Source organism: Podarcis bocagei, assembly GCF_964188305.1.
Source record: "Podarcis bocagei genome assembly, chromosome: 1".
Lineage (NCBI taxonomy): Eukaryota > Metazoa > Chordata > Lepidosauria > Squamata > Lacertidae > Podarcis > Podarcis bocagei.
The window spans coordinates 75,059,359-75,087,351 of record NC_138125.1 but is presented as its reverse complement, the minus strand read 5'-3'; the positions used below and the strand labels follow the sequence as shown (position 1 = coordinate 75,087,351).

At 41.8% G+C, this 27,993-nt stretch overlaps 1 protein-coding gene and 1 long non-coding RNA gene across 6 annotated transcripts in view; one reads left to right on the top strand and one right to left on the bottom strand.

Moving 5' to 3' along the window:
* KCNC1 (potassium voltage-gated channel subfamily C member 1) overlaps positions 1-27,993 on the bottom strand; it is a 130,618-nt gene that overhangs the window by 7,918 nt on the left and 94,707 nt on the right. For all 5 annotated transcript variants that reach the window (XM_081202124.1, XM_081202121.1, XM_081202122.1 and 2 more), the window contains exon 2: positions 9,513-10,446. In XM_081202124.1, coding sequence (XP_081058250.1) covers positions 9,513-10,446 — 934 coding nt within the window. The remainder of the gene's footprint in view (positions 1-9,512; positions 10,447-27,993) is intronic.
* LOC308591721 lies at positions 5-27,934 on the top strand. Its single transcript, XR_014010231.1, has 3 exons — positions 5-2,840; positions 25,995-26,155; positions 27,812-27,934. It is a non-coding gene; the product is annotated as an uncharacterized lncRNA (long non-coding RNA).

The window sequence follows — 27,993 nt, the reverse complement described above, 5'->3', positions numbered from 1 at the left end:
TATCACATGTAATGTTCTAGATATGGTAGGAGTTGTTAATTTGGGGATAATTTTGCTGAGGGGGATGACTTATTCACCTGCCCTGAGTTGGTAACTATGAACTTTATTCCAAAATGCAAGTGAAGTATGGTACGCCAATAAACCAATTGATTCATTGAGTTTGTTTCATTTATCACTGGTTATGCTTTACTCCCTGTCTCACTGAATTGCTCATACGCAAATTCCAACCTTGGCTGGGGGACACAATTAGCATTGGTGCAATAGCCAGGGATTAACCTGATATGCACTATCCTTGAATGGGTGGTGCTTGTCTTCTCTCCTAAAGAATTAAAGCTGGGTGAGGGGCACCTCTGTACGTAGTTGTGTTCAGAAATTCCGACGGTTACTGTTACATGGTCAAGCAGTAATGGTAAAGTTGTATCAAGATGAGCTTTCCCATATCCCAGAATTTATTTCAAGGGGCCAAATAATGAGAAGCAATTTATTCAGCGAAAAGTATAAAAGGGGTGGTGGTGGTGGTGGTGGTGCAATATTCTGTGTCAAAGACTTGACATATCTAGGAAAACATATTCCAGGACATCTTTCTCCTCCTCCATTTTCTCCTGACATAATTCAGGCAAATGATAGGCTGATATTAAATAAAAAATTGCAAACTATGATTGGTGATTTCCTTCCAGATGCACAGATTGCTGACTCAGAAGTAATGTCAAACTATAGTTTGCCTAAACCAGGAAGTCAGGGAAGGAATTGAAGTGTGTAAACAGAGCTTTCCAAACTGTGTGTTGTGACATGTTAGTGTGCTGGCTGCACTGTGCAGGTGTGTCGCACAAATGCTGTTATAAGGATTAGGTTTAACCTCCAGTTCGCTCGTAAAACTGAATTACTGTGTTGCAAAATGATGCATGTCTAAAAAGTGTGTCCCCAACATGAAAAGTTTGGAAAGCTCTAGTGTAAGGGAAGTTCATGACCCCATGGCTCAGACAAATGTCAAACCATCATTTGACTGTTTTGTCCAAGCCATGATAACCTTGGAATATGTGCCACAATCAAGTTTTATTAGTGTCTTCAATTTAAATAATATTGGAAGTTGGTGGGGGAATTAAAAAATGGAGTTTAATGTGGGATTCAATTAATAAGTCCTATTAGCGGAAGCCTACACAAGGAGTTCTGCTTGTGCAACAGGGCTTCCCTTGGGCATGCCCTGTCAGAATGATCAACATAGTGCAAAGTTATGCCCGCTATGGTTCTTTGGGATGCATCCAGCTAAGTTTTATTCAGAAATAAATGGACCTAACTTACTCATGTTCATTCATTTCACTGAGTCTATTCTGAATAAAACTTAGTTGAATACCAGCCTTTAGGAGGAATTCAACATTGCACTAAGATGATCATGATGTCAGAACAACCATTTTGGCTTGACAAATGGAACAAATCATCCTCTCTTCCCCCCGTAAGCTGTTCTGGGCAGGTGGGGGGGGTTCTCCTGATCCCTCCAAGCCAATTTCTGGGTGTGGGGGTGCCCAGGGTGAGGAGAGGGGAAAGGTTCCCTTGTGCAAGCAGAAGTCCTCTTTAGTTGAATCCTAACCTTCAGAAGCTTGAGGAATGAGGCTGCGATCGTACCCTCACTTGACCAGGAGTAAGTCCCACTGAATTTTTGATGAGAGCTAAAAGTTCAGATTAATCAATCTAAAACTGATCCTGTATCTCTTAGGCATGCTGAGTAATTACAGAATTCTTACAAGTATTAACCTCTGTTTTGCACCATAATATGAGGGCAGGTTGCTTCCCTATCAGCTTCAAAACATAAATACTAGACCTAGGATGTAAAAAGCTTATTTAAAAATAATAAAATGGTGATTCAACCAACTACTTGCCTAGCTTTTGTAAAGTGTGCGGCTACACTCTCTGGTCAAATTCTCACCACTATATTACTATAAACAGTCATTGCTTCCTCTAAAGAATTCTGGGAGCTGTAGTTTTATAAGGATGCTGAGAGTTGTCGGAAGACCTCTCTTCCCCTCACAGAGCTACAATTCCAAGGTTCCAGTGAAAAAAGATTAATTGTTAAATCACTCTGTGAATTGTAGTTTGTATGTACTGGGGAATAGGGGCCTATTAACAATTCTTAGCACCCTTAATAAATTACAGTCTTGCCTGTTTAAAGTGGTATCATAGTGCTTTAAATATTTGGTGGGAGTGTGGTCTCCCTGTGTATTTAGGATTTATGATTTATAATGCTGTCTGGCTGAACTGTAAATACTTTTTGCTCCCCCAGCCCCCGTTCTCCATTTATGTAGTTATATATAAAATGTATTTTCTCTTCTTTATTCATCCAAAACAATGCTTAGAAATATACACCAAAGGAGAATGAGGACATAAACCCAAGATTTTTCTCCTGAGACTTGAACACAAAACTACCTGTAAATTGATTGTTCTCTGAAGATTTACTTTGTAGAAAATAAAATGTGTGTTTTCAGGCAGGCTCTAGTTCAGCAAAATATCCCATTTGGTTTGTGCACCAGACCATGTTCAGAGACGAACACTGGATGTATGCCAGAGCTTGGGAGGGATTCAAAAGGACAAAACCCCATGTTCCGTTGTTTGCCTTTGAATGGTGATGACACATTCCAGTTCTAACTATGCACACTTTCTTGCAAGTAAGTTCCATTGGAAGACAATGGGGCTCACTTCCAAGTGAACAGATTTAAGGATGGGTTACCAGCACACAAGGGCTACATCGATCATAGATTATAACACAGAAGAATTACAGAGGAAGATACAGTAAACCACAGACAGGTAATGATGAGATGATGAGATGACAGCTTGGAGAGAATATGGATGTAAGTACAGCTGGGAGAGTTAGAGTTTGACAAAAGCTATGGTGTAAGTGATTTTGAAACCAGGAGCGAGATTATTGTTCAGCCAATATGTTCTTGAAATTTTCTGCTGGAGAGCAATGCAAATTAACTTGTTTTCCATGCAGACAGTACTAAAGAGAGCAACTTAGCCAGTTAGTGCCATGTCGCATCAAGTACTTACTTTTTTTTCTTTGGGCATTAATAGCTTTTGCATCAGGTTTTGTGTGTCACAACCTCAATGGAGTTTACCTAGTCTGTGACATCCCTTGTTGTTTTGATTTAATGAACTGTATTCTAATATCCTCTGTTGCCCAACATGGAGCTCAGGTTGATAGGAATTGAAGAAAAACATCAGAATATAAAATGTGACAGTCTGTAACATATATAAGTTGCAAGCAACATACAGTAAGAAAAAAACAAATAGTGAGAAAGAGAGAGAGAGAGAAAAAGAGAAACATGAAGAACATGTAAAAAACTTAATTTGTTACTACACAGCAATTGCGTTGATTTTTAGCTATCCCAAAACTTTACAGTTTTAATGTAATATATACAATGAGGTTTTTTATCAGTGCTGTCATTTTTTAAAAGCCTTATAAATTTTTTTTGGTATATTTTAAAATGCACTTTGATGTCATCTGCATACCATAGACTTTATGCTGGCAGAATTTAGCTTAGCATGCTAAACCCAGAGGCCCTTAAACCCAACCTACCTGTGAGTATTTACTCACCAAAGTGTTGGACTGGATCCCTCCAGGAAGTGTAGGTCTCAATAAAGGTACTTCAGGGAATAATCTCTCACAAACCTTATTGGCCAACGCTGTGACCTCCCTCCTAGACAATACCACCATTTAGAGGCACTGTTTCTTGGAGTGAGGTGACATGTTGGTTTACTGACATCTGGAGACAAGGGGTCAAAATGTGAAGGTCAGGCAGTCTTTCTTTGACAGGTGACTCTGGAAAGGTGCAATCCTGAAAAAAATGTTGTTCCTGGAAGCACTTTCCTTCCAAAAATGTACCTCAGAACCAGAGGTGGTCTTGCAGTACTTACAGCCTCACTCACAGTGGTACTGTACCTATGAAATCAAACTAAAATTATAGTAGTTTCATAGTAGGATGCTATAGTCAAAGAACAGGTCAGATATCTGGGGATATTTCACTGTGCTGCCTAACATAGCAGGGAGAGATAATCATTGCAGAAGCTACCTCTCCAAGCCACCACTTAAGATCTTACAGCACCACCCTCCGACTTGAGTTTCAGTCTTAGGTAATAAATAACTACAATATGATGATCTGTAGAATATGAAATGTATGCCATTCAAGGAGCAGAGATGACTGTGAAGGACCACGAGGGCAGAAATGGTATTGTTTTATGAAAGCAACAAGTACAGAAAGACTTTGGTTGAAGTTTACATCATGTATAAAATAGTAAGAAGTACACCAAGACTTGAGTTCCACGCAAAACCCCATTTGTTTGTTTTTGTTGCTGTATAAACAGCCATAATTTGTTCTGTGCATAAGCAGTAATGTAGTAGTGATTTACTATGGTATCCAAAATTCAAATGATCAGGTCTTCAGCTCCCCATTTATAAAAGTGAAAAAATGCAAAGGCATTGCAAGGACTGATTTCTTTTAAAACCCTGAAAAGCTTTCAGTGAGACCACTATTTTGCAAATGATTTTCTTGGCTCTGCCTATAGCCAATAAAATTCGTCAGACCCTGACATTACAGCAGTGATGTCAATTTACCTCAGTGCAGAAGGTCATAGCTGTCATAGCTTGTCATAGTTGTCAATGTAATCTGTATTTGCCCCACTGTCAGTGGGCAAATGACTTTGTGGGATGTCACACAAGGAAGAACTCCTCATTTTCCACCTGCTCATTTCATTTGGGTGACTGACATTCATACTCATTAACACCAGTCAGTAAAATATCTTAGCTGCACTGTGCTCCTTGCAAAGCATCAAACTATGGGTAGACAATTGTCCAGTTTTGATAGTTAAGGGCTCAGAATACAATAGCTTCTGTTCCTTAACTACACATGGGGTAAATCAACTAGTAGGATATAAACCTCACTGATGTAAAATTCCTTTAACACAAGCAGCAGATTTATGTTTCAGCCCTGGAAGTGAAGGTTCAGGTGACAGTCGATAGTATGGTCACTGAACTGTTTTGCTATTAAGTATTGAAATATGAAATATATTGAAGGCGCTCCTGGCACTTTGAATTTAAAAACTATTTGATTTATTCCAGGTAGTCAAACTAGGTCAGGATGAGCAAAGGTTTTTCAAAGGATGGTGTAGGTTCTGTGCCAGGTTTTTTGGCTGGGTGGCTGGGTGGGTGGAATAAAGGTTGAGGGGTGGGGAGGGACATTGAGGTGGAAGTTTTATTCATTTATTTATTTCATAAAATTCATACTCCCTTGATTCTAAAAAGAAACCCTCAAGATTGTTCCTACTCCTTATTGAGAGAACACAGGCAGAGTGGTAATGCTGATTCAGAGCTGTGCATTTCTTTAACATCTCAGCACTGATTAAGTCTGAAAACCCCATAAATTTAAGTTACTAAAATCTCCATGCCTTTTTTTTAATTGAAGGCCCAGAAATGAGCAGACTCTTGTGTGACTTTAAGTGATCAGAAAAAAAGTGATCAGATGCATAATCTCTCCCCCCCCCCGGTCCTGATGAGACACCAGGAAAGGTATGGGTTCTACTACGGTCATGCTGATTTTTGTAATTCATTTTCAAATGGGGAAAAAAAATCTGACTCTATTATGCCTCTTATATAAGCATACTACAAACCTGAACACAGGAATGATTTCACCGACTATGGTGTGCTAAGTGTGGGCTAGGCTTTAGGTCTGGAACTAGTCCAGTTTCCATAAAAAAGTTTAGAAATAAAATACAGATAGGTAAATGTACATACAGGAAGAGAGGCAGCTCCCTTATTCCGAGCCAGACCACTGGTCCATCTAGCTCAGCATTGTCTACACGGACTAGGCAGCTTTGAAAGGTTTCTGGACGAAGGTTTTCCCCAGACCGTGGTGATGCAACCTGGGTCCTTCTGCATGCAAATGATGCGCTTTGCCACTGAGCTAGGGCCCTTTCCGCAATGTACTGCTACATTCATTTACGTCCACTAACTTTGTGGGGTTATACTTATATGCAGCTATGGTCAGGAATCACCCTTCAATAAGGCAAAACAGTTATTTTATTTTTAAAGTAAACTATCACTGATGAGGTAGTGCAATGCAGTAGCATTACTGGTTGTTCCAATTTTAAGTGAGCCACAAAGGCACAGCGATCGAGACTGTCATACAGGAACCTGCACGCTCACCTGAGCTGAATCAGCACAAGCAAAAAGTGGTTATTCTGTTGATTCTGAGTGCTGAATTCATTCCTGCGTGTCTTATAGACACATATCCTTAGGCAACTCTGAGGTGCAGAAACCATGAAACTACAGCCTATACTTCTCTCCACCTGCAGACCTCTCTACAAGATCTGGTGGGGCCATTTTACTCTCTCCAGCATTCTGCGAGTTTTAGCTGTACCACTCTAAAACTCAATAGGGGCATATATATAACTTAACATGGTGGCTCTTTCCATATAAAGGTTAGGGTGCAGAGAACCTGAGTAGGCACTTCAAAAGTGCTTCTGCACTGTAATTTCACTGGTGCTGGCAGTAAGGACAGTTGGGTGGGGTTATTTACATTGAATTCAATATGTCTATTAACACCCAGACCATAAGAATCCACTCTGGATTCACAGTAGACTAGAAACTACGCTAAAGCTGGTCAGAGTGTTACCAATGTGCCATGTACTCATTAAGTTTGCATCTCCAGCAACTCTGTAATGTTTAGCAATTGGTTCTTATATGATTTACAGAACCAGATAGTAACTGATCACTGTTGAAGTCTTTGTAAAGAAAGAATGGTATTTTCCTTTGTATTGGAAGGCAAAAACCTTTTGGCTTTGTTTTTAACATTCATTGCTGACACTATCCATCCCTGGTACTGAGCCAGATGAGATTCCCTTTGGCATCTCCTTTCCTCCAAGTTCTGTGCTGCCCAACCCCTAGGAATAACAGTCAGAAGTCTGAGTGTGGTCTACTACTGATGAGTGCAGCAGGCCACTTGCACGCAGACAATGGGTTGTGCAGTGCCAATTTGAGAAAAACAACAATGTCCCTGAATATTATAAACCCCTCACCACAAGGCCTTACAACCCTCCCCCAAATAAAATATGCACGTTTTGCTTTAGGCTGCACCAAATGAATGAGTAGGTCCTGTAATCCAACCAAATTAAGCAAAGTACAAATGGGCTCTGGAGCTGATGACAAGCAGATACGCATTAAGGTTCACACATGCAAGCTGGCCACGTCTTTTCTCCACGTGATCCTTCTCAAGTATAGGACTGAATGGCGCCCCCTCCATGTGAGCTGGGCTGCACCTAAGTGCTGCTCCAGTCACACACAGACAAATGGCTGCTGGAGCAGTTTGGTTCATACTTTCCCACATACAAGAAGAATCACACCAGAGATAACAGGTGGCCATCAGGACTTTTTATGCACAGGAACTGCATGTGAGTTCAGAGCATTCATGAGAACACAGTGGTTCCACACTGCACCATGGATACACAATCTGCCATGATCTCATTGGGCAGTTGGATGTATGTGACACGCTGCTTCATGAGTGTCCTCTTATCCTCCGTACTTCGCAGAAACGTAAACCATTCCTATTTACTCATGAAGAAGGTGCTCCATTGCTTTGTGATGGCATTGTGATAAGCATTTGCAACCTGAGGAGAATGGACAGCAAAAACCACATAGGTGTGCGCGCAAAGGGTAAAATAGTAAAGAGGCAGTCATTGCATGGATTGTGGCCAGCCTGGTGCAATGGAAGTCTTCAAATCAAACTAAAGGGTTAACCAAAAACAAAAAAACAAAACAAACAAACCCACAGCAAAATATAGTGACAAAAATGAAAGCTCTTTACCATCTGTATGGAATATTACAGAGTTCTGCAAAGGAACAAAGTTAATTTTCTGCCATCACTTTCCCATCTCTTAAAAAAAAATGTATCAGCATTTGGCACTGGTGAAGCCACACACACAAAGGAAAGTCACGCTTCTTTTGTGTTCTTTCAATAGCATCCACATGCATGACTGTGAAATGGATAGAGGAGATTTTTTCACCCACATGGAGTGATAAATTAGTTTTCTGCCAAAAATAAATAAACATAGAAATGATACTGCAAGACCATCATAATTATAAACTGGTTCCTTAAACGTATCCCTCACTACTAAAGTTTAGTATGAATCACTGTATAAATGACTTTTATCGCAATATATCCCAATGGGAAGTATCTTTTAAAAATAGGCTGAAGGTTGCATATGGCTGCAACCAATGCTTGTTTCACCGGCCAAAATAATTTGTGTTTATTATGTTTAAAACTACTATTTCCCCCCACAGAATTTGTCAATGATATTCCATGGGTAGAGGTAGATTATGGGGTTGAAGTGATCAGATCAAAGCCCTGTAACTTTGTGTGCTCTTTGAGGAGTCTCATAAAACTGAGATAGTCCCATAACTAACCACTAGCCATGGGATATTATAATATATTCCATGATGACTAGTATTTTTATTCCCCACCCCCAATGTTGAACTAATATGAAATATAGTTTAGTCTGACTGGGAATATTTTCTTATTGCTGTCATTTATCACTATAATTAACAAATAATCATAATAAAGTACCCTGTGAGATTATCGCTCATGGCTCTTCAGAATAAGTCTGCACAAAATGGTCAGTGTTCTCCCCTTTTCAGTCAGCCTTTACTGTGAGGAGGGTTGAAGGAGCTGTAGACTGTGGACCTTTTGTGAGAAGGCATTGATGCTCCTCCTGTTCAGAGCTCTAAATGCTAAGCTTCTGTGTTGATTATGTCGCTACTTGTTACAAAATTGGTTGGGTTGCGTGATGTGGAATAAACACCCTTACATTTAGCCTTGTTCCCTTCTGAATCACATTGTGTTTCTGTGGGAAGTCTAAGCTATCATTCTAATGGGTGGCTAACCATCTGAAAAAAATACATGGTTGTCTCATGAAATCTGCATGTATTGATGTAAGTTTATCCTTTAAGGAGGCACCTGGTTTCTCTAACGTAAATGGTGTTCTGCAACTCAAAAAGCATCTAGGAAGAAGTGGGGGGGAAAATATCCAGGGTGTGTGGGAATTGTGTACGTGTGTGCTTGTTTTGCTGGGCATGACCTGCGCCCTTGGCTCCCAGTATGCCAGGAAGCATTTCGCTTATGGAAACCATCGTGATGTATTAATGCAGCCCGGCAAACATAAGCTGTAAATTTCTAAAAAATATTCTTCCACTAGCTGTATTAACTCTTAAAATCTTTTGAGTGTCCCTTTAAACAGGACCAATATTAAGGCTCCTAAAGCGTGCTCTCCTAAGTTTCACTTGTCAACTTCTCCTGTACCATTTTGTCCCTGCAACCTGTATGTCCCACACATTGCTCCATGTGTGGTGGTGGGACAGTAATGGGATAATGTGCTACCCATTGTGCTAAGAAAGCAGTCTGACTGAATCTTTCAATCTCTACAAAGGATGGAGGTTAAAGGTCAGATGGACATTCCTCTAAGAGGTTTCCTACCTGCTCTGTTAATTTCTAACATTTCTTCTTGGGCGAGTGGGCATGTGTCGCTCTGAGTACTGTGGTGTGGAGAGTTTATGACAGATTTACAATAATTGGGGGATCCCAGCTGGGGCGGCCGTGGGATATGCTTCTTTTTTTTCTTTGGTAGCTTCTGCTTAGCCATAGCTAAGGAGTAATACATTCCGAAATTGTTCACAATGACGGGTACAGGCATGGCAATGGTCAGCACGCCTGCAAGAGCACAGAGGGCCCCCACCAGCATTCCTGACCAAGTCTGAGGATACATGTCTCCGTAGCCCAGGGTAGTCATGGTGACAACAGCCCACCAGAAGCCAATGGGGATATTTTTAAAGTGTGTGTGTTCGCTGGCACTAGGATCATTGGGTTTAGCACCTATTCTCTCAGCGTAGTAGATCATTGTGGCAAAGATTAAGACGCCCAATGCCAAGAAGATGATGAGCAGCAAGAATTCGTTTGTGCTGGCACGGAGGGTATGACCCAAGACCCGCAGCCCTACAAAGTGGCGGGTCAGCTTGAAAATTCGCAAGATTCGTACGAATCGGACGACTCGCAGGAAGCCCAAGACGTCCTTGGCAGCTTTGGAAGACAGGCCACTGAGTCCAACCTCCAAGTAGAAAGGCAGAATGGCCACAAAGTCAATGATGTTCAAGGTGTTTTTGATAAATTCCATCTTGTTCGGGCAGAAAATGACCCTCATTAGGAACTCAAAAGTAAACCAAACGACGCAGACCCCTTCAATGTAGGTGAGGAAGGCCTCTGTCTCCGCCTCCCGATAGATGCGCACGTGGGTATCATTCCCAACAATTTCCGTCTCCGTCTTGTTAACGATGGGATTAAATCTCTCATGGGTCTCGAGGCAAAAGGTAGTGATGGAAACCAGAATGAAGAAGAGGGAGGCAAATGCGATATACTGTGGAGAGAAAAAACAGGAGAAAGCTGTTAGACAGCAAAGTTTGTTTGTGAGGAGGGGAAAACACAAAGCATATAGAGATTTGATTGTGAGACATTAAAGAAAATAATACCAGCAGAAATGGCGCTGCCTGGCTGCAAGTGCTCAACACCCATTTGGCATAGCAACAAGGTCCATGGCCAAGTTAGCTTATGATCATTGGAGTGGCTTACCTACAGTTTAGGAAACTTGTATTGAACCGTCTTGTTCCATTGTAAAATATTTTCTAGAGCTGCCAATACCCTGTAGTTTTGGGACTTATTTGATGCCTCATATCATGGGACAACCTGGACCTGATATAGATCCAAACTGAATCAGGGGACTTGTACAGCCCTAATTGTTTAAATAGGATTAAAAAGCCCAATTAAGCATATTGTCAGTGGCAAGGGGGTGGCAGACAAGTGAGATTCTTTTTTTAAAAATAATATTTTTTTTTTATAAAATTTTTTTATTGCGTTTCTTTCCATAGGTGAACAAATTTGTTTGGACAACAATATACAAGAAACATTTTCCATATATATAAAGAAAAACATAGCAAAAAGAAAAGATCATTATAAAATTTTTTCGACATCTTTTTGGACCTCCTCGCATCCTCTCAGCATTGCGTTCATCATTCTAACCAATTCAGCAATTTATTATCTTATTTCCCAACTTATTATACCTTTGTATTTATTATGTTACCAATTTCAAAAATTTGTAATTTAATTTTAACACTCTTAATAAACATAATATTTTGTTTCTAGTTTGTCTCATTTTTTTCCATCAATACTTACTTTGTCATTTACTTAAAATAAATTGCAGAAGCATAACGTTTCTTAATCGTGCACAATCTTAACACTCAAGCAACTTATAATGTTTTTGCAAATAGTCCTTAAATTTTTTCCAGTCCTCCTCCATTGTTTCTTCGCTCAGATCTCGAATTCTGCCGGTCATTTCTGCCAACTCCATGTAGTCCATCAGCTGCGTCTGCCAGTCCTCCAGTGTGGGTAAATCTGGTGTCTTCCAGAACTTTGCGATAAGAATCCTAGCTGCTGTGGTTGCATACATAAACAAGGTTCTGTCCTTCTTTGGCACCTTCCGGTCCACCATGCCCAGAAGAAAGGCCTCTGGTTTCTTAGAAAAGGTATATCTAAATACCTTTTTCAACTCATTATGTATCATTTCCCAAAAGGCCTTTACTTTCGGGCAGGTCCACCAGAGGTGAAAGAATGTCCCTTCTGCCTCCTTGCATTTCCAACACTTATTATCAGAAAGATGGTATATTTTAGCCAACTTGACTGGGGTCATGTACCACCGGTATACCATTTTCATAATGTTCTCTTTCAAGGCACTACATGCCGTGAATTTCATACCGGTGTTCCATAACCTTTCCCAGTCCTCAGACATAATGTTGTGTCCTACATCCTGTGCCCATTTTATCATAGCAGATTTAACTGTCTCATCCTGTGTGTTCCATTTAAGCAGCAAGTCATACATCCTCGAAAGTACCTTAGTCTTTGGTTCTAGTAACTCCGTCTCCAGTTTCGATTTCTCCAACTGGAAACCCACTTTTTTGTCCATTTTGAATACCTCTTGAATTTGAGCATAATGTAACCAATCTCGCACCTTACCTTTTAATTTGTCCTGGCTTTGGAGCTTCCAGTTGTCTCCAACTCTTTCAATCAGTTCCCAATATTTTGGCCAATAGGCCTCCATATTGGGCTTTTTTTTAGAAATCTTGGCTTCCACAGGTGATAACCACCTCGGGGTCTTGTTTTCTAATAAATCCTTATACTTCATCCAGACGGCAAAAATTGATTTTCTGACAATATGGTTTTTGAACAATTTATGAACCTTCGCCTTGTCATACCACAAGTATGCATGCCAACCATACACATTATCAAACCCCTCCAGATCTAGGACATCGGTGTTTTCCAACAGGAACCAATCCTTCAACCAGCAGAAGGCTGCAGCTTCATAGTACAACCTTAAGTCCGGCAGGGCAAACCCCCCTCTTTCTTTTGAGTCGGTTAGTATTTTAAATTTTATTCGGGGCTTTTTGCCCTGCCAGACAAACTTAGAAATATCCTTCTGCCATTTTCCAAAACATTCCATTCTGTCCACGACCTGAAGGGTTTGAAATAAGAATAGCATTTTTGGCAAAACACACATCTTTATAGCTGCGATTCGGCCTGACAAGGTAAGTTTCAATCTTGACCAGATATCCAAGTCTTTTTTAATTTCCAACCAACATTTTTCATAGTTATCTTTGAAAAGGTTTAAATTTTTGGTGGACAAGTATACCCCCAGGTATTTCACTTTTTTAACCACACTTAGCTCTGTCTCTTTCTGATACCCCTCTATCTCTGTAGGTGTCAAATTTTTGACCAAAACCTTAGTTTTTTGTTTGTTTAACTTGAATCCCGCCACCCGACCAAACTCCAAAATAAGTTCCAAAACTCTTTTTGTGCTAGATACTGGCTCCTGTACTGTCAAGACTAGGTCATCTGCAAAGGCTTTCAGTTTGTATTGTTTCGCTCCGACCTCTATACCTTGCACCAACTGGTCCTCCCTAATCATATTCAGCAATACCTCCAGAACAGAAATAAATAGCAGAGGGGATAAAGGGCACCCCTGTCGTGTCCCTTTTTCAATTAGAAGTTCATCCGACACCACATTGTTCACTATCAACTTGGCTTTTTGCTCTGAATAAATTGCTTCTAGGCCATTTTCAAACCCCCGTCCCACTCCCATCCCCTTCAGGTTTTTCTTCATAAACATCCAAGAAATGTTGTCAAATGCTTTCTCCGCATCAATAAAGATTAAAGCAGCCCTTGTGTTTCTAATTCGCAACAGCTCCAATATATCAATAATATTCCTGGTGTTATCAGACATGTGTCTACCAGGGAGAAAGCCTGCTTGGTCCTTGTGAATTACTTCGTTTAAAACGTTTTTAAGTCTACTTGCTAAAATGTCTGCAAATATTTTGTAATCCACATTCAGGAGTGAGATGGGACGGTAGTTCTTAAGCTGAGTCTTTTCCTTCTCTGACTTGGGAATCAATGTGATGAATGCTTCTTTCCACGTTTCCGGTGCCCTTCTCCCCTCCATAATCTGGTTGCAAACCTCCAACAACGGTTGTATCAAACAATCCTTCAGAGTCTTATAATATTTGGAGGTGAGACCATCTGGGCCTGGAGATTTGCCAAGTTGCATATTTTGGATGGCACCTTCAATTTCCTGTTGAGTTATTTTACTGTTGAGAATTGATCTTTTATCTTGACTTATTTTAGATAGTCCATTTGTCCTCAAGAATTGGTCTATTTCCGATTCTTTCTGAGGCCCCTGTGCATAAAGTTCCTTGAAATATCTGTGGAAGCACTTTCTTATTTCTTCTGGTTTCTGAACTATTTTTCCTTGAATCTCCAGGTTTGTGACTGTGTTTAGCTTTTGTCTTTTTTTCAATTGCCAAGCTAACAACTTTCCACATTTATTTGCTGATTCAAACGATCTCTGCTTCATTTGTTTAATTTTCCACTCAATCTCTTGATTAATCAATTTCGAATATTGTGCTTGATGGAATTTAATCTCTCTTAGCACCTCTTTTGACTTCGGATTAGTTCTCAGCTTTTTCTCTCCTTCACTTATTTTCTCTAGAATTTTTTCCTTTTTTCCATTCCAAAATTTTTTCTTTATTGTATTCTGTTGTATCAGAAACCCTCTCATTACAGCTTTGCTTGCGTCCCAGATTATTCTTTTCTCCACCGTAGTGTTCAAATTTATTTCAAAGTAGTCCTTTAGCGTTTTTTGGGCCTTCTTAACGATCTCTTGATCTCTTAGCAAGGTGTCATTCATTCTCCATCTGAAGGATCCAGTTGGGAAAAGTCTCAATTCCATTTTTAAGGCATTATGGTCGGAGCAGGTTTTTGGGCAGATTTCCACTTTTCTCGTTTTCGGGGCCAGTCCTCTAGATATCCAAATTTGGTCGATTCGTGTCCATGACAAGTGGGCCTCAGAAAAGAAGGTTCCTTCTTTACCCAAGGGGTTCCTTGTCCTCCAAATGTCAATCAAGTCCATATTGTCTGTCATTTCAAAAAAGGTTTTAGGGAGTCTGCCGTCTGTTGTTAAATTTTGATTTTGGGATTTGTCCATATTTGTAGACACCACCCCATTCATATCTCCCATCACGATAATATTAGAATAGTCCAAATAGTCCATCATTGTCTCATGCAGCTTCTTATAAAATTCTGATTTTCCATCATTTGGCGCATAAACTCCTAATATCAAAATCTTTTCCCCTTGTGTTTGGATTTCAATTGCGAGAATTCTTCCATGATCATCTTTAAATAAGAATTTTGGTGATAGGTTCTCCTTTGCATAAATTACAACACCTCTTTTTTTGACTTTGTCTGATGAGATAAATTCTTGGCCAAGTCTTTTATTAATTAATACTTTCCTGTGGAGCCTAGTCACATGTGTTTCTTGAAGGCATATTACATCCAATTGTTCTTTTTTCAAAATATGGAATATCCTCCTTCTTTTTTCCGGAGAATTCCCGCCATTTATGTTCCAGCTAAGTAGCTGCAGAGACATCCTGTTCTATTTTAAACGTTCTTAAGATGGGGTGCCTTCCTTTTGCTCAGATCCCGAGGGTGCAGGCGTTGGCCCGCTTTCAGGCAATATTGGTGCTGGTACAGCTGGAAGCCAATCCACTCCTTTTTGGAGATCTTCTCCGTGGTCGTGAAGGAACTTTTGGTTATCTTCAGGTGTTCTAATTTTAACCTTCATTTCTTTGTAGGTGAAGGATAGTCCTTGTGGAAACTCCCACCTATAGGGAATTGCGTTGTATCTCAGCAATTTTGCTAGTTCTGAATAGGTGGCTCTAAGATCCAACAGCTGTCTCGGAATATCTCTATAGATTTCCACCCTTTTGTCTTGTATTTCAATTGCTTTTTTGAAATGAAGACCTAGGATCTTATCCCTCTCTTCCTTTGATCTTAAAATTATCAAACAGTCTCTGGATCTATCTTTCTTTACCACTCTTCCCAGTCTATATGCCGAGACAATCTTAAAATCTGTGTCTTCCTTTAAACCCCAGAACTTCGAAAATTCTTGTGTTAAGTATCCAATCAAATCTCCTTGCTCTAGTTCCGGGATGCCTCTCAATTTGATGTTATTCTCGCGATTTTTCAGTTCCACCATTGACAGATAAACTTGTTGTTCACCCACCTGTTTGTGCAGGGGCTTAACTTCTCCTTTTATTTCTTCCACTTCTTTTTGTAGAGCTCCTACTTTCTGAATTGCTTCTCCAGCCAATTCCCGATTTTCCGCTGTTGCTCCTTGCAAATTCTCTATGGCTTGTGTGTGCTGGGAAACTTGATCAGTCAATTTTTGAATCGAGGAAGTTGCTTTATCTATCTTCAAAGACTGGTCGTCCACCTTCTGGTTTAAACTTGATAGTTGCTCCAATATTTGTTTAAGTAGTGTATCTGACCCACCTGCTGCCATATCTTCCTCAGTGGACTTCTCAGTTGTTTCCCCTTGTTCCCTTTGGGTCACCAGTACAGCTGGAACCGACGATCGGCGTCCTTGGGTCAGTGTTGTTTGTACAAATTGTGTTGGTTTTCTTTCCTTTTCTTTCTCCTTGGCCTCTTTAGATTCCTTAGCTTTAGATGCTCTTGTTCTCCCTGCACCACTCATTACACATCTGTCAGTGTTCAAGGTCAAATTGTCTATTGTTCCATGGGAAAGACAAATTCAATTATAAACAACCGGTAAAGTGGAATTCAAAACAAAAGTCAGTTCCCAGGATTTTATAATCCGAAAGCCCTGTAGGGGGAGTGCCACCAAGTTTCAAAGACAAAGAAGGAAGTAGTCCGCCATTAAAGTTCCAAATTTTTTTTTTTGACTCAGTAAGTTCAATATCCAACAGTCCCTTCAAAGATTCAAAATTCCCCAGAGCACCTTTTAAAGTTCAACAAAGTTTCACAGGGGGTGCTTGCAACAATATCACATCCCAACTTTCCTGCTCAAATGTATCAATTATACTCCAACAAAGTTTTTACAAAGTTTGCAACTGTTTCCGCAGTTTAGCACAGTCTCTCTCTCCGGCAGCCCGACGATCTGGCTCTTTAAAGATCACCCCAAAGGGAGGGGGAGGTAGGAGGAGACCCCCCGTTACTCGTTCTTATAATCAAAGTCCCTTTCCACCTTCAGTTCAGCAGAAAAAAGAGCAAATTTAATAGCACGAAAAAGTTAAAGCTTCCCAAAGTCCCGTTTCAAGCGCTTCCGCTTTTTAAAGCTTTGCTTTGATCTTGTCAGCAATGTCGGAAGACGGACTTCCCTTTTTTCGTCTCCCGCTTTCAGCCAAATTTACGAAATTCTTTGCCAAATTTTAGTCCCCTTTACTCACGGGTATGTTACTTGCAGTTTGGTGTTGATTTTAGGAAGAAGGATCAGCGCTCATCTGTAACAGCCGCGCGGCTTCACTTCCGCGGAAAGAGCGATGAACTCACAGCACCGCTACCCCTCCTTCACTCCGGGTCTCCTTACGGGGTCCCTTCTGTGTTTTCGGAGCAGCTTCTGGTGCCCGCCGAGTCCCACGGCCACGGGCTCACTCTACCCGTGGTTTATCTTGATGGGTCGTCGCTATGCCGCAGCGAACGACCCTTTTCCGCGGAGCCCCTCTTCAGAGCTCGAAGAGGACCGCCATTACAGTTTCGCGCCGCCCCCGGAAGTCCTTTTTAAAAATAATATTTATTAGACAAGTGAGATTCTTTGCCTGTGTCTCTCCCCCCCCCTCTTTGTGACCCACTACAGTGGTACCTCCGGTTACGTACTTAATTCATTCTGAGGTCTGTTCTTAACCTGAAAATGTTCTTAACCTGAAGCACCACTTTAGCTAATGGGGCCTCCTGCTGCCGCTGCACGATTTCTGTTCTCATCCTGAAGCAAATTTCTTAACCCGAGGTACTATTTCTGGGTACTATTTCTGAAGCGTATGTAACCCGAGGTACCACTGTACAGGTTTAATTAGGGTTTAGAACTATGATTAAACGCAGGGTCACCCGGCTGCTCTGGATTCCTCTGAGTGGACCTGACCCAGGACAATCTGGGGATGTCTTGACCTGCTCTGGGCCAAGCCCAGATTGGTTCAGGATCTGGGATTTGTCCCAAGACAGGGCACAGCCCTAGTGTTTTGTTTCACTCTGCATCTCAAAATCAAATTCTTTTCAGCAAAAGTATATGTTTAGATTCTGTACTAAAGAGGATATGTGAATCCCAGTTTGATCTCCTGCACATTCTGAAATAATATGCAGCTGATGCAGAAATTGGGTCTGAACTGGGCACCATGCAGTTGTGCAATGACAAGGAGGCTGGCCCAGGATCCAGCTTAGTTGAGAGCTGGGGAGACGGTCATCTCCATTCATTCGACACACGCACATGCCCAGCTTATGGGGAGGGGGTTGGTTTCCTTGGTCACTCACTGAACCCAAAAATGAATCTAAAATATATTGGCCAAGGTAACACAGGTAAATAGGACAAACCAAGGGTGGCATCAGGAACACGCAAGCAGGTATAGTTTTGCTAAAACAAATAGTTTCAAAATAAAATAAGGAGCAGCAGGCTATCAAGGCTGGCTCAGAACTGAGCTCCCAATTGCCCTATTTTTAGAGTTGCAAAGTAGAACGAATCACTTAGGGCAGAAGAAACTTTGCTGAATATGAATCGAGGCTGACTTTTTACCACAGTCCTGTAGAGAGTCCTGACATTTCCCATAGGAGGCTTTATCAGGGAGTTTTCACACTAATATAGGGATCCTTTTTCTTTTGGTTGGGGGAAGCCCATAATCCACATTTATGCATATGCCACATAAATTGCCAAATAGCTTCACTGCACACACATGGAATGTCCTGGCTTATATGCAAGTGGTGTAGGCAACACAAGGGAAGTAGCCCTGTAGATATTAAAAAACCCTGTTTTGCATCCCAGAGGTGCTGGTCCACACACCTGATTTCTGTAAGATACTAGAGCAGCAGCACTGGAATCCCTCCTCCCATTCATGGCTTGTTGGCTCCTCCTTGTTTCCTATGGAGGTCAGGCAGCCCTTTCTCCCAACTACAGGAACATAGGAAGCTGCTTAGACCACTGGTTCATCTAGTGCAGTTTTGTCTATACTGACTGGCAGTGTCTGTCCAGGATTTCAGGCAGGGCATTCCCAGTTTTACCTAGAGATGGCAGGGATTGAACCTGGGACTTTTTGTATGCAAAACAGATGCTCTACCACTCAGTTATGGCTCTTCCCCCACTAAAGCTCCACTAGGGGAGGGGGAAGGTTGTGACCATCCAGATGTTGCCAGACTACAGTTCCCATCATCTCTGATTATTATCCATACTGGCTGGGACTGATGGATGGGAGTTGGAGCCCCAGCAGATCTGAAGAGTCATAGGGTCCCTAGACAGAAAATCAGTTTTAATCATTTATTTCTCCGCCTCCACACACGTTCAAAACCTGACACTAATGCAGAATGGCCTGCACATATCAAGAACACATATTTACTAAGTGTCTCTTCAAATTCCTCTCTTGTATTTCTTATCTTGGGGGGGGGGGAGAACAAAATGGTTTCAGATCGAATTCTCATGGGCTTCAATAGTTCTTCACCCAAATATGATATCTGGTCCATTACTTTATCTTCATTAATATGGCAGTATTCATTCAGAAGTAAATTAATCTTTTTTAAATGCTACTGCACTGTTAAAACCTCCTGAAGGTGATAACATTCTCCCAAGGACACCAAGGTTACTAAATATTGATCTTTTCTGCTTCTGCCTGTATCAATATAATCATTAGTGACAAAAGCATTACTCATATTTTACTCCAGTACTAGTACACCTTGCACGAGAACTTTCCCAATTTATCAGTTTTAAAAATAGAAATAACAAAGATAAAAAAAGACTTATTCACACCTATTACAACACTGCCCAGAAACGGGAAGTAAAAATCCTAGAATGTGGAACTATGTATGCAGTGACACCGTGACATGTGAAACACAAATATTTTCTAGTGAAAGATCAATGCGCAGTGTGGTAGAATAGGCCAAATGTTACCTCAGGGATAGGGCCAAATGGAGTCTTCCAAGTATCTCCATATGGCCCCCAAAACTCTGTCTATATCATAGCCCCTCTCCAAAGGTCAAACCTGTCACTGAGTGTCTTTGACTGAACTGTGTCCTTGAACACTGATAATGCCCTTTGCTTACCTTGAGGGAGGTAGCTTACTGTACAAAGGCAAAATCACATTTATTGCTCTCCCTGCTTTTGTCTGTGGTCCCACTCACCACTGGCATGCGGCCCTCAGACGTCTGCCCAAAAGGCAATGCGGCCCTTGGCCTGAAAAATGTTACCCACCTTTGTGTTAGACTGAGAAGTCCTCGTTCAAATCCTCAGTTAGTTTTGAAGATCACAAGAGGGTGTTGGGCAAAGTCACAACCTACCTCTTATCAAACACCCCACACAGGTTTGTTTTGTGCATTAAAAATGGGCTGAGAGAAACAATAGACATTTTAGAGGATAGGCTAATATTTCAAACTCATCTCCAAATACTGGAAAGGGAAACAGAGGGCAATGGGAAGAAATTTAAGAAGGACAATATAAAGTGTTGCCTAGCAAAAATCTAAAAGCACAGGTATATGATATGGGCTAGCTGCCTTAGCAACTGTAGTTCTGGGAAAGAGTTGGGAGTAATACAAGTTAAGAAATGCATGGCTCATGCCACTTTAGGATTATTAGCTGAACCCTCCTTGTTACTGTTCCAAAATCCACAGCTGGGTTTTAATACTACTACTACTACTACTACTACTACTACTACTACTACTACTACTAATTTGTATCCAATTTTTCTGCCTCAAAACAGGCAGAAAACAGGCTTATGGGTGACAAATAGCAACAGAGCTATCCTCCCAACAACACCCATCTTTTGCCTCTCCCTCACCTAGTATTGCATCTATATTTCCCCTGAATGTCAGAGAAGAGCATCTTGCCAAGTTTACCAGATAGCAACACTTTAGATTTAATAAGATTAATATAGTTCTCAAGGGCATCAAAAGAGCTTTACATCCATTTCTGTTCAGCAGCTAGTTTTTGGAGGGCTATTTCATAAGTGAGGTAAATGATTGAGGGTGAAGGCCTTCACACACATAAACACACATGGCCTACTTCAGTACCTGTCACTTCCCTTCTTTTTACAGTTCTTCAGCAAACTATTTCCCTCCATCTGGGTCCCACCCTGTGGGGACTGGTTATAATGCTGAGAGACATTTGTGGGAGGCTCATGCAAAGCATAAAAATGCCTAAGGCTGATTCTTGAAATCCCACCAAACTCTTTCTGGTCCTCTGAATTTGCCCATGATATGTATGTGCCCAGTGGTGTACATCAAACTGATATACTGTTGTGGTAGTGTCTGAAGTAGGACCAGCTTTAATGTGTGAGGCAATTCTTGCCTCTGACAGACCCTTGAAAACAATTATTTCAACATTCAATGCAAATGCCTGCTTTGTCTTGAAAAATGAAAACAACATTTTCAAAGCTGAAAGAGAACAACATATTCCCTCTGGGGGAGGCCAGCAGCAACCAAATCAAGACCAGTCACAGATGCATTTCCAAACTGTTGTTCATCCTCCCTTGTGAAACATATTTCCCCCTATGTTGTCATTCTCCTTTTCTAGGCTAGTCTTCTCTGTTGCTCGCTTCTCTATGAAGGAAGAGAGGCTGAACACGCACCATACATTCAAAGGAAATTTTCCTCACCCCTACCTGGGAGCTGTAGTTTGTTAAGGGTGCTGGGCAGCGGTGTAGCGTGGGTTGTCAGCACCCGGGACAAGGCAAGTAATTTGCGCCCCGTAACCCGGGGCAAGGCAAGTAATTTGCGCCCCCTAAACTGGGGCAAGGCAAGTAATTTGCGCCTCCTAACCCCTAACCTGCCGCCGCTGCCAGCTTCTTCTTGCTGCTGCCTGGTCTGGTGTGGTTCTCTCCTGCGCTCAGCGCTGCGCTGGGCGGCCGCTGCACTGTCCCTCCCCCAGATAGTCCCTCGCTCTCTCTCCGCACTGCACGCCTGGCACCCACCCCCTCCACAGTGGGCGGCGACCCAGCGGCTCGGATCGGATTCGCACAGCCAGCACTGCAGTGAGAGAGAGTGAGTGAGCCAGGTAGGGGCAGAGAGCTGCGAGTGCGAGCGCGCCCCCCCCAGATGTTGCGCCCGGTGCGGCCGGCCCCCCCCTGCACCCCCCACGCTACGCCACTGGTGCTGGGGATTTTAGTTCTGTGAGGGATAAACAAAGACTATGTTTGCTGCCAAGCAATGGCTGTTTCCACCTGCCTTGCCTAGGAGTGTTCGTAACGGAGCTGTTCTGGAAGAACTGTGAGGGGAGACCGACTGTTTGCTGTCAGAGGATGGCTGCCTTGCCTCACCCTCCAGTCCTCTCACAGCAGCTGATTCCAGAACCCTGAGGAGGCTTTCCCACCTTTTAGGCTGAAGCATAAATGGTGGGGAAGGGGAGAGTCCTATGCACTATTGCCATCTGCTTTGTGGCTATTTTTGGATATGAAGTTATTGGACTTCTTTTTCTTGACCTACTAAGCTCAATGAAATGTTGATGTATTTAAAATTAATTGCTAATAACTGCCGCCAATGCTTTCTAATGGGCACTCCTGGCAGCTGAAACCCTCAGGCATAGGCAAACTCGGCCCTTCAGATGTTTTGGGACTACAACTCCCATCATCTCTAGCTAACAGGACCAGTGGTCAGGGATGATGGGAGTTGTAGTTCCAAAACATCAGGAGGGCTGAGTTTGCCTATGCCTGCTATAGATAGACATAGCAGCCCAAATCCCCAATGCATTACAATGTGTAGACCAGGAAAATGAAAGTCCCGAAGTGCTTGAATGAGTGAACCTAGTGTGCAAACCCCCCTATGATTTCCTGTGGGTAGACCAAATGGCACAAAAGTTCCAGTGCTTTTTTTATAGGCCTCTGGACACCAGGTCTACTGCCCCATGCTGTGGTGGGGTTGAAGAAGTGGTGTTGAAGCATCATTGCTGACTTTCCTTCCCCTAAATACATGTGACAACCCTATACCTCTCAGAAATTGAAGGCTGATTCCTACATGCAGGAAATTACTTAATATATCAGTGCTTTGATATGGCACATTTGATGACTCACTTAGCTGAATTCGTGAAAAGTAATGTGTTTGAGGCGATGCGAGATCTGTGGCATTAGATCAGTGTCGACACATTCACACATGCAAATTATCACTTGGTGTCACAGTTGTTAAGTAAAGGACATTCATGTGCATAACCAACTCTTTGTTGATACATGTTCTGCACATTTACCTCCTTATTATAGGAATAATGAACCTGTGATCAGGGTTGTCTTAAGCATATGTGGCGTTGGGGTGCAAAGACCCGCTCGGTGCCCCCCCAGGTTGCCCAGTCCCAGGTGCACAGGAAGGCGGAGCCGTTCGGCCGCCTCAACATCTCGGTGGCTCAGTCGCCCCCAAACTTGCAGCGCAGAGCCACCCGCAGCAGAAGAACCCACTGCGGCGCTCCAACCAATGGGTGGGCTCTTCCCCTGACTCAACTCTTGGGCCCTGGACTCTCGGCCTGGAGCCCCTGAGAGCCTGGTGCCTGGGTGCCTATGGGTAAGACGGCCCTGCCTGTGATTTTTCTGGATATTGCTCAACCATAACTCCCATAATTCCCTGTCATTTGTCATGCTAGCTGTAGCTGATGGGAATAGGAATCTAACAACGTTTGGAGGGCCGCAGGCGTCCCCTCTTGCTTTAGTAAATGGTCATGAACAGACTTTTTAGAGCTAATTTGAATATAACATTCTTTGTAAGCTGAATGATATTTCTTCCCATATTGCTAAGTTGGATCACCTTCAATCATCCCCTTAGGTCACTGGTCAACATTTTGCTAAAGGATAGGAGGTTGCAGCAAATTATTCAACAGCAATGAGAACAGCATTAAAGCACCCAGAATATCAGGAAGCAATGAAAGCATTTGCTCTCCACTGATGTGTATGTGCCCAGGTGCCACAGCTACTGGTGGTGCTACTTGCTGTTCTTTACCCTACATTTTAAAATAAAACTCTACATAAGATTCTCCAAATCTGCAGGGAACAAGCAGGGAGGAGCAAGGAAGAGTTTTTTGAACATGAATTTGCATCCCCAGATAAATAATGCAAAAAGTGATGTTTGGAAAGGGGAGCTGATATGCATGCATAATCTCCAATTACAGCTGGCAGCAAATTGTAATGCAGATAGTTCAATTGAGCTATTTTAAGAGAAGCGGAAAGCGAGGCTCTTGCTTTCCTTGTTAGTGAAGTATACCATTGCCTCTTTTATATCACCTTCTGATTAGAGGAACAAATTATTTAAAAAAACCTCATTCTCTGCTGACCTTTGTGAGGATTCTCACAAAGATCCTGGGCACTTGTAGCTCATAGGTCCAGGAGGGGAGAACTTCTTCTGACTGATGGGAAAGGGGAAAAGCAGCAAGACATAGTGATTGGTATTGAGCTCAATGTTCTCAAGGGCACATATCAGGTCTTGGGGGGCTCTCTCTCTCTCTCTCTCTCTCTCTCTCTCTCTCTCTCTCTCTCTTTCTCTCCCATTTTTAGTTTTCTTGAGCATCGCAAATTACAAAATCCAGCAACATACACTTTTTTGCTCCCCATTTCCTCTTTCTTTGAATTCATTGTTGTCTGCTTTCTTTTCCATCCTTCCCTCTGTCAAACATACTGCCGTATTCATTCATTCATTCATTCATTCATTTCCTTAGGTATGCAGCATTATTATTATTCTTCCCCACCTTTTCTACTGGCAGGACTTGGCAACTTACAGATCAAAACAAGAATGGCTAAAAACAGAAAAATCAATGACTAAAATACAATTAAACATTGATAGATTTAATATACCGTATTTTTCCGTGTATAAGACTAGGTTTCCTCCCCTAAAAAATAATGTCCAAAATTAGGAGGTGTCTTATACACAGAGAGTGCTGAGGGTAGATTTTCTTAAATCTGAGTCCCCCAAAATAGGGGGTGTTTTATAGGCAGAAAAATACGGTACATATATAAAATCTATTTTAAAACACTTGGTAGTGTGGGATGAGGGGTGGTTGAAGATTCTGCTGCTTGCTCAGAAACAGCTGGAACCTTTGCAAATGTTCCAGCTGACCTCATGTAAATAGAGTATTCTGAGCATTCAGTGTGACTATTTCCACAATTTCCACAAGCTGAAAGGCACATCCAAACCACCACCTCCACCTTCCCTATGGCCCCCAAATTGACTTTTGGAGCTGAGGAAGGCAGTAGTGGATGCTCTCAGGGCCAAGCCATGATGAAAGGTTTTGACAATGGTCTACAATAAGTGTAAAAAGAATATTATTTCAGACGTAGACCAACTCTTGTATCAGTTACAACCAGTCAAAAATAAAAATGTCAGCGATGTTATGGAGCTAAGGCAAAAGTCAGAAATTTGAGTTTGCAGGCATTAAAACAATATGCTCAGAGACAAAATTACACTCAAACTGATTGACAAAGGGCTAAAAAGGCAGATGACTTTATAGACCAGTAGATCGGTAGACATTTACAGACCTTCTAAAGTCAAAGGGGCATAAATTGAGATGATGGCTCAGTCACACACAAACCAGTTTGTGCATCAGACATCCTAGGGTACCGAGGATAGCGCTCACATGGCCATGAGCAACACAGTTGTATAAAGAGCCATTTCTCAGACTCTGACAAGTTGCCTCTGCCTAGAGCTTGTCCAGCTGTTTGAATTACATGCAGTATTCCACATGGGAAATTAAATCACTTCTGTGCACAGGATACCAGGTGCAGACAAAGCCAAAAATCCCCAGCTAAAGTAGAAATATGAAGCGCTCTCTTTACTACTGCGGTGTCATTGTATGTTCGAAATGCTCTCTTCATTGAGCTATGGTATTTGTATATCCTGAAACTAGGGCTGAAGTCATAATTCCACTGGATTTCATGTAGATACAAGAGCCTATTGTTCAATCATATCATGCAGAAGAGAATCCAAAAGACAAGATGTACTAATAGAGCAGATACATTCAAACTGAAGGCTATTCTTCAGTTTTCATAAACCCAACACCTACCATGCCATTTTAAAACAAAGGTGTCTTTAAAACAAGGTGAGTTCAGAAGACCTGCTAAGTCCACTTGCTTACGGGAAATGGTCTCAAACACAAAGGCAATACATACTAAAGCATGGTGTAGACAAGACCATATGCAGGCTGAGAGAAGGACAGAGCTCCGAGATTTTCTCTGTAAGAATCTGGGGTGCTGGCAGTTCCCCCAGAAAATTGATGGGGCACAGAGATTTTCGGACACGTGCGAAAGTTAAGCTGCATTTCACCTTTGCTTAACCTGCATACATGTTTAAATAATACATGTTTAAATACATATTACAAAACCCTTGTAAACCTCCAGTTATCTAATTTCAAAGGAAAGAGAAGCTGAGTACATGTTGCATCCCTGGAATTATCATTGTTTGGAGAACAGGACACGTGTGAGTTTGCTCTCTGTGACTGAGTGTACCATGCAGATAGAAGTGCCAAGGAGCAGATCTCACCACCGCCTGACTCCCCGCAGTGCGTAGAAACAGAGGTAAATATGTGTTTGCTGTTACATAACATATGCGACAACCTTCACCTCCTTTGGAGATTGTTATAAAGCTTCCTCAGTTGCTAGATCAGAACGTGACAGATGAAGAACACTGGCAATGGAAAATTATGTTCTGAAATAAGGAGCAGCCAATGAAATGGGTTATGTGTGGGAGTTCCATTTCCCACGGCTCAACACTTGCAGAGAGCTGGAGATTCCCATCCCTTTCTTAGATGTAATGAACATGTTAATTTTTAATTATAAGAATGTTTATAAACTGCCAGCTCATAAAAAAAATTCAAGGTGATGGACAATAAGCTTCATTGAAACATCTCAAATTTATGAGATCATAAAATACAGAATAACCAACATTGCATCAAATTAATTCTCCAAAAATGCTTGGTGAAACAAAAAACCTTTTCAGCAAGCAATGACGTAACAGAATGGAGGAGCCTGTCTGATTTCAAAAGCAACAGCCCCCAAATTACCAGTGCCACTAAGCCAAAAACCGTCATTTGTGCAGAAACTAAATAGCCATGAAACATCTAGGCAGGTGTCAGACCATTGGACGATTTCGCTCAGTACTGTCTGCACTGATTGGCAGTTGTTCTCCAGGCTATCAGGAAGGCGTCTTTCCCAGCCCTACTTGGGAGATGCCAGGGACTGAACCTGGAAACTTCTGCATGCAAAACAAGTGTTCTACCACAGATCAGCTCCTGGCCTGCTCTTTGTGCACCTAAATATCTCCTTGTTTTTAATCAAGATGCTGTTTGGATAATAATTTTTCCAGATGGTGCTTGTTTATTCAGGGGTTGAATTTAACGTCATGCTATTAAGAATGTTCCATCAGCACAAGCATTTATGCTTGCCAGACAGAACAATCTCCCTCTCCTCCCCCAACATGCTGTTCTGAGGGTTATACTGACCACCCTTGGGCATTCTAAGCATGAGAGGAGAAGGAGGAGGAGGAGGAGGGAATCCCACTGCACAAGTGGGACTTGTGCTGGTTTCTGCTAGCACTACTGTTTAGTCAAATCCAGCCCTCAATCTCTGCAGCTAAGTGGCCTTTATGAAGAAACAGCATGATTAGGAATGCCGGCTCTCAGGATTTCACTGGCTGCATTTATAGCACAGAGCAGACATTGCAAATCAATGCTAGCTTACTATAGACACCTGGTTCCTTGGTACAGGAACTGGTATCCATTTGCTATGAATGGTAATAACTGGTTCATATACTGTGCACAATAATAGTTCACAATATGAATTTGGGGTTGTTTTTTTGCTCTGAAACCATTGGGTCAAATCAGAGCAAAGTATTGATTTTGCTCTGATTTGATCCAATGGTTTCAGATGTCTGATGGCAGCAGTAGGCATCTGGCAACCCACAGGCCAAACTTGGCCTAAGAATGATTCCCGGCTTTTCCACAACAAAGAGGAAAACATGTGAGAAATAACACAGGATGCAGTATGTACAGGTTTCCCATAGGCGCTTTCTCACTCCTAGGATGAGCAAAATGCTATTCTGTTTCCTTGTTGCTCAGATTTCAGTTTTATAATGAGTAGCACCATTGTTTTTCTAATTGATAGTATTTTTTAAAATTAATATTTGTATGTTTTATGATTTTTGAAAGCCCATCTCATAACCTTTGAACATTTCAGGTTCGCAATACAGCAGAATCAATACAGACTCTTCCAAGTGGCCTGCACACAGCACCAACTCTGAGTAGCTTTATGCTTGTAAGCTTTATGGGATTATAAACCTTGTGTGTAAAAGCCTTGCCCTCTTCACCAAAAAGATTATAAGCAAGTAGCAATCAGCCTCCTAGTTCTCTTTTCTTCTG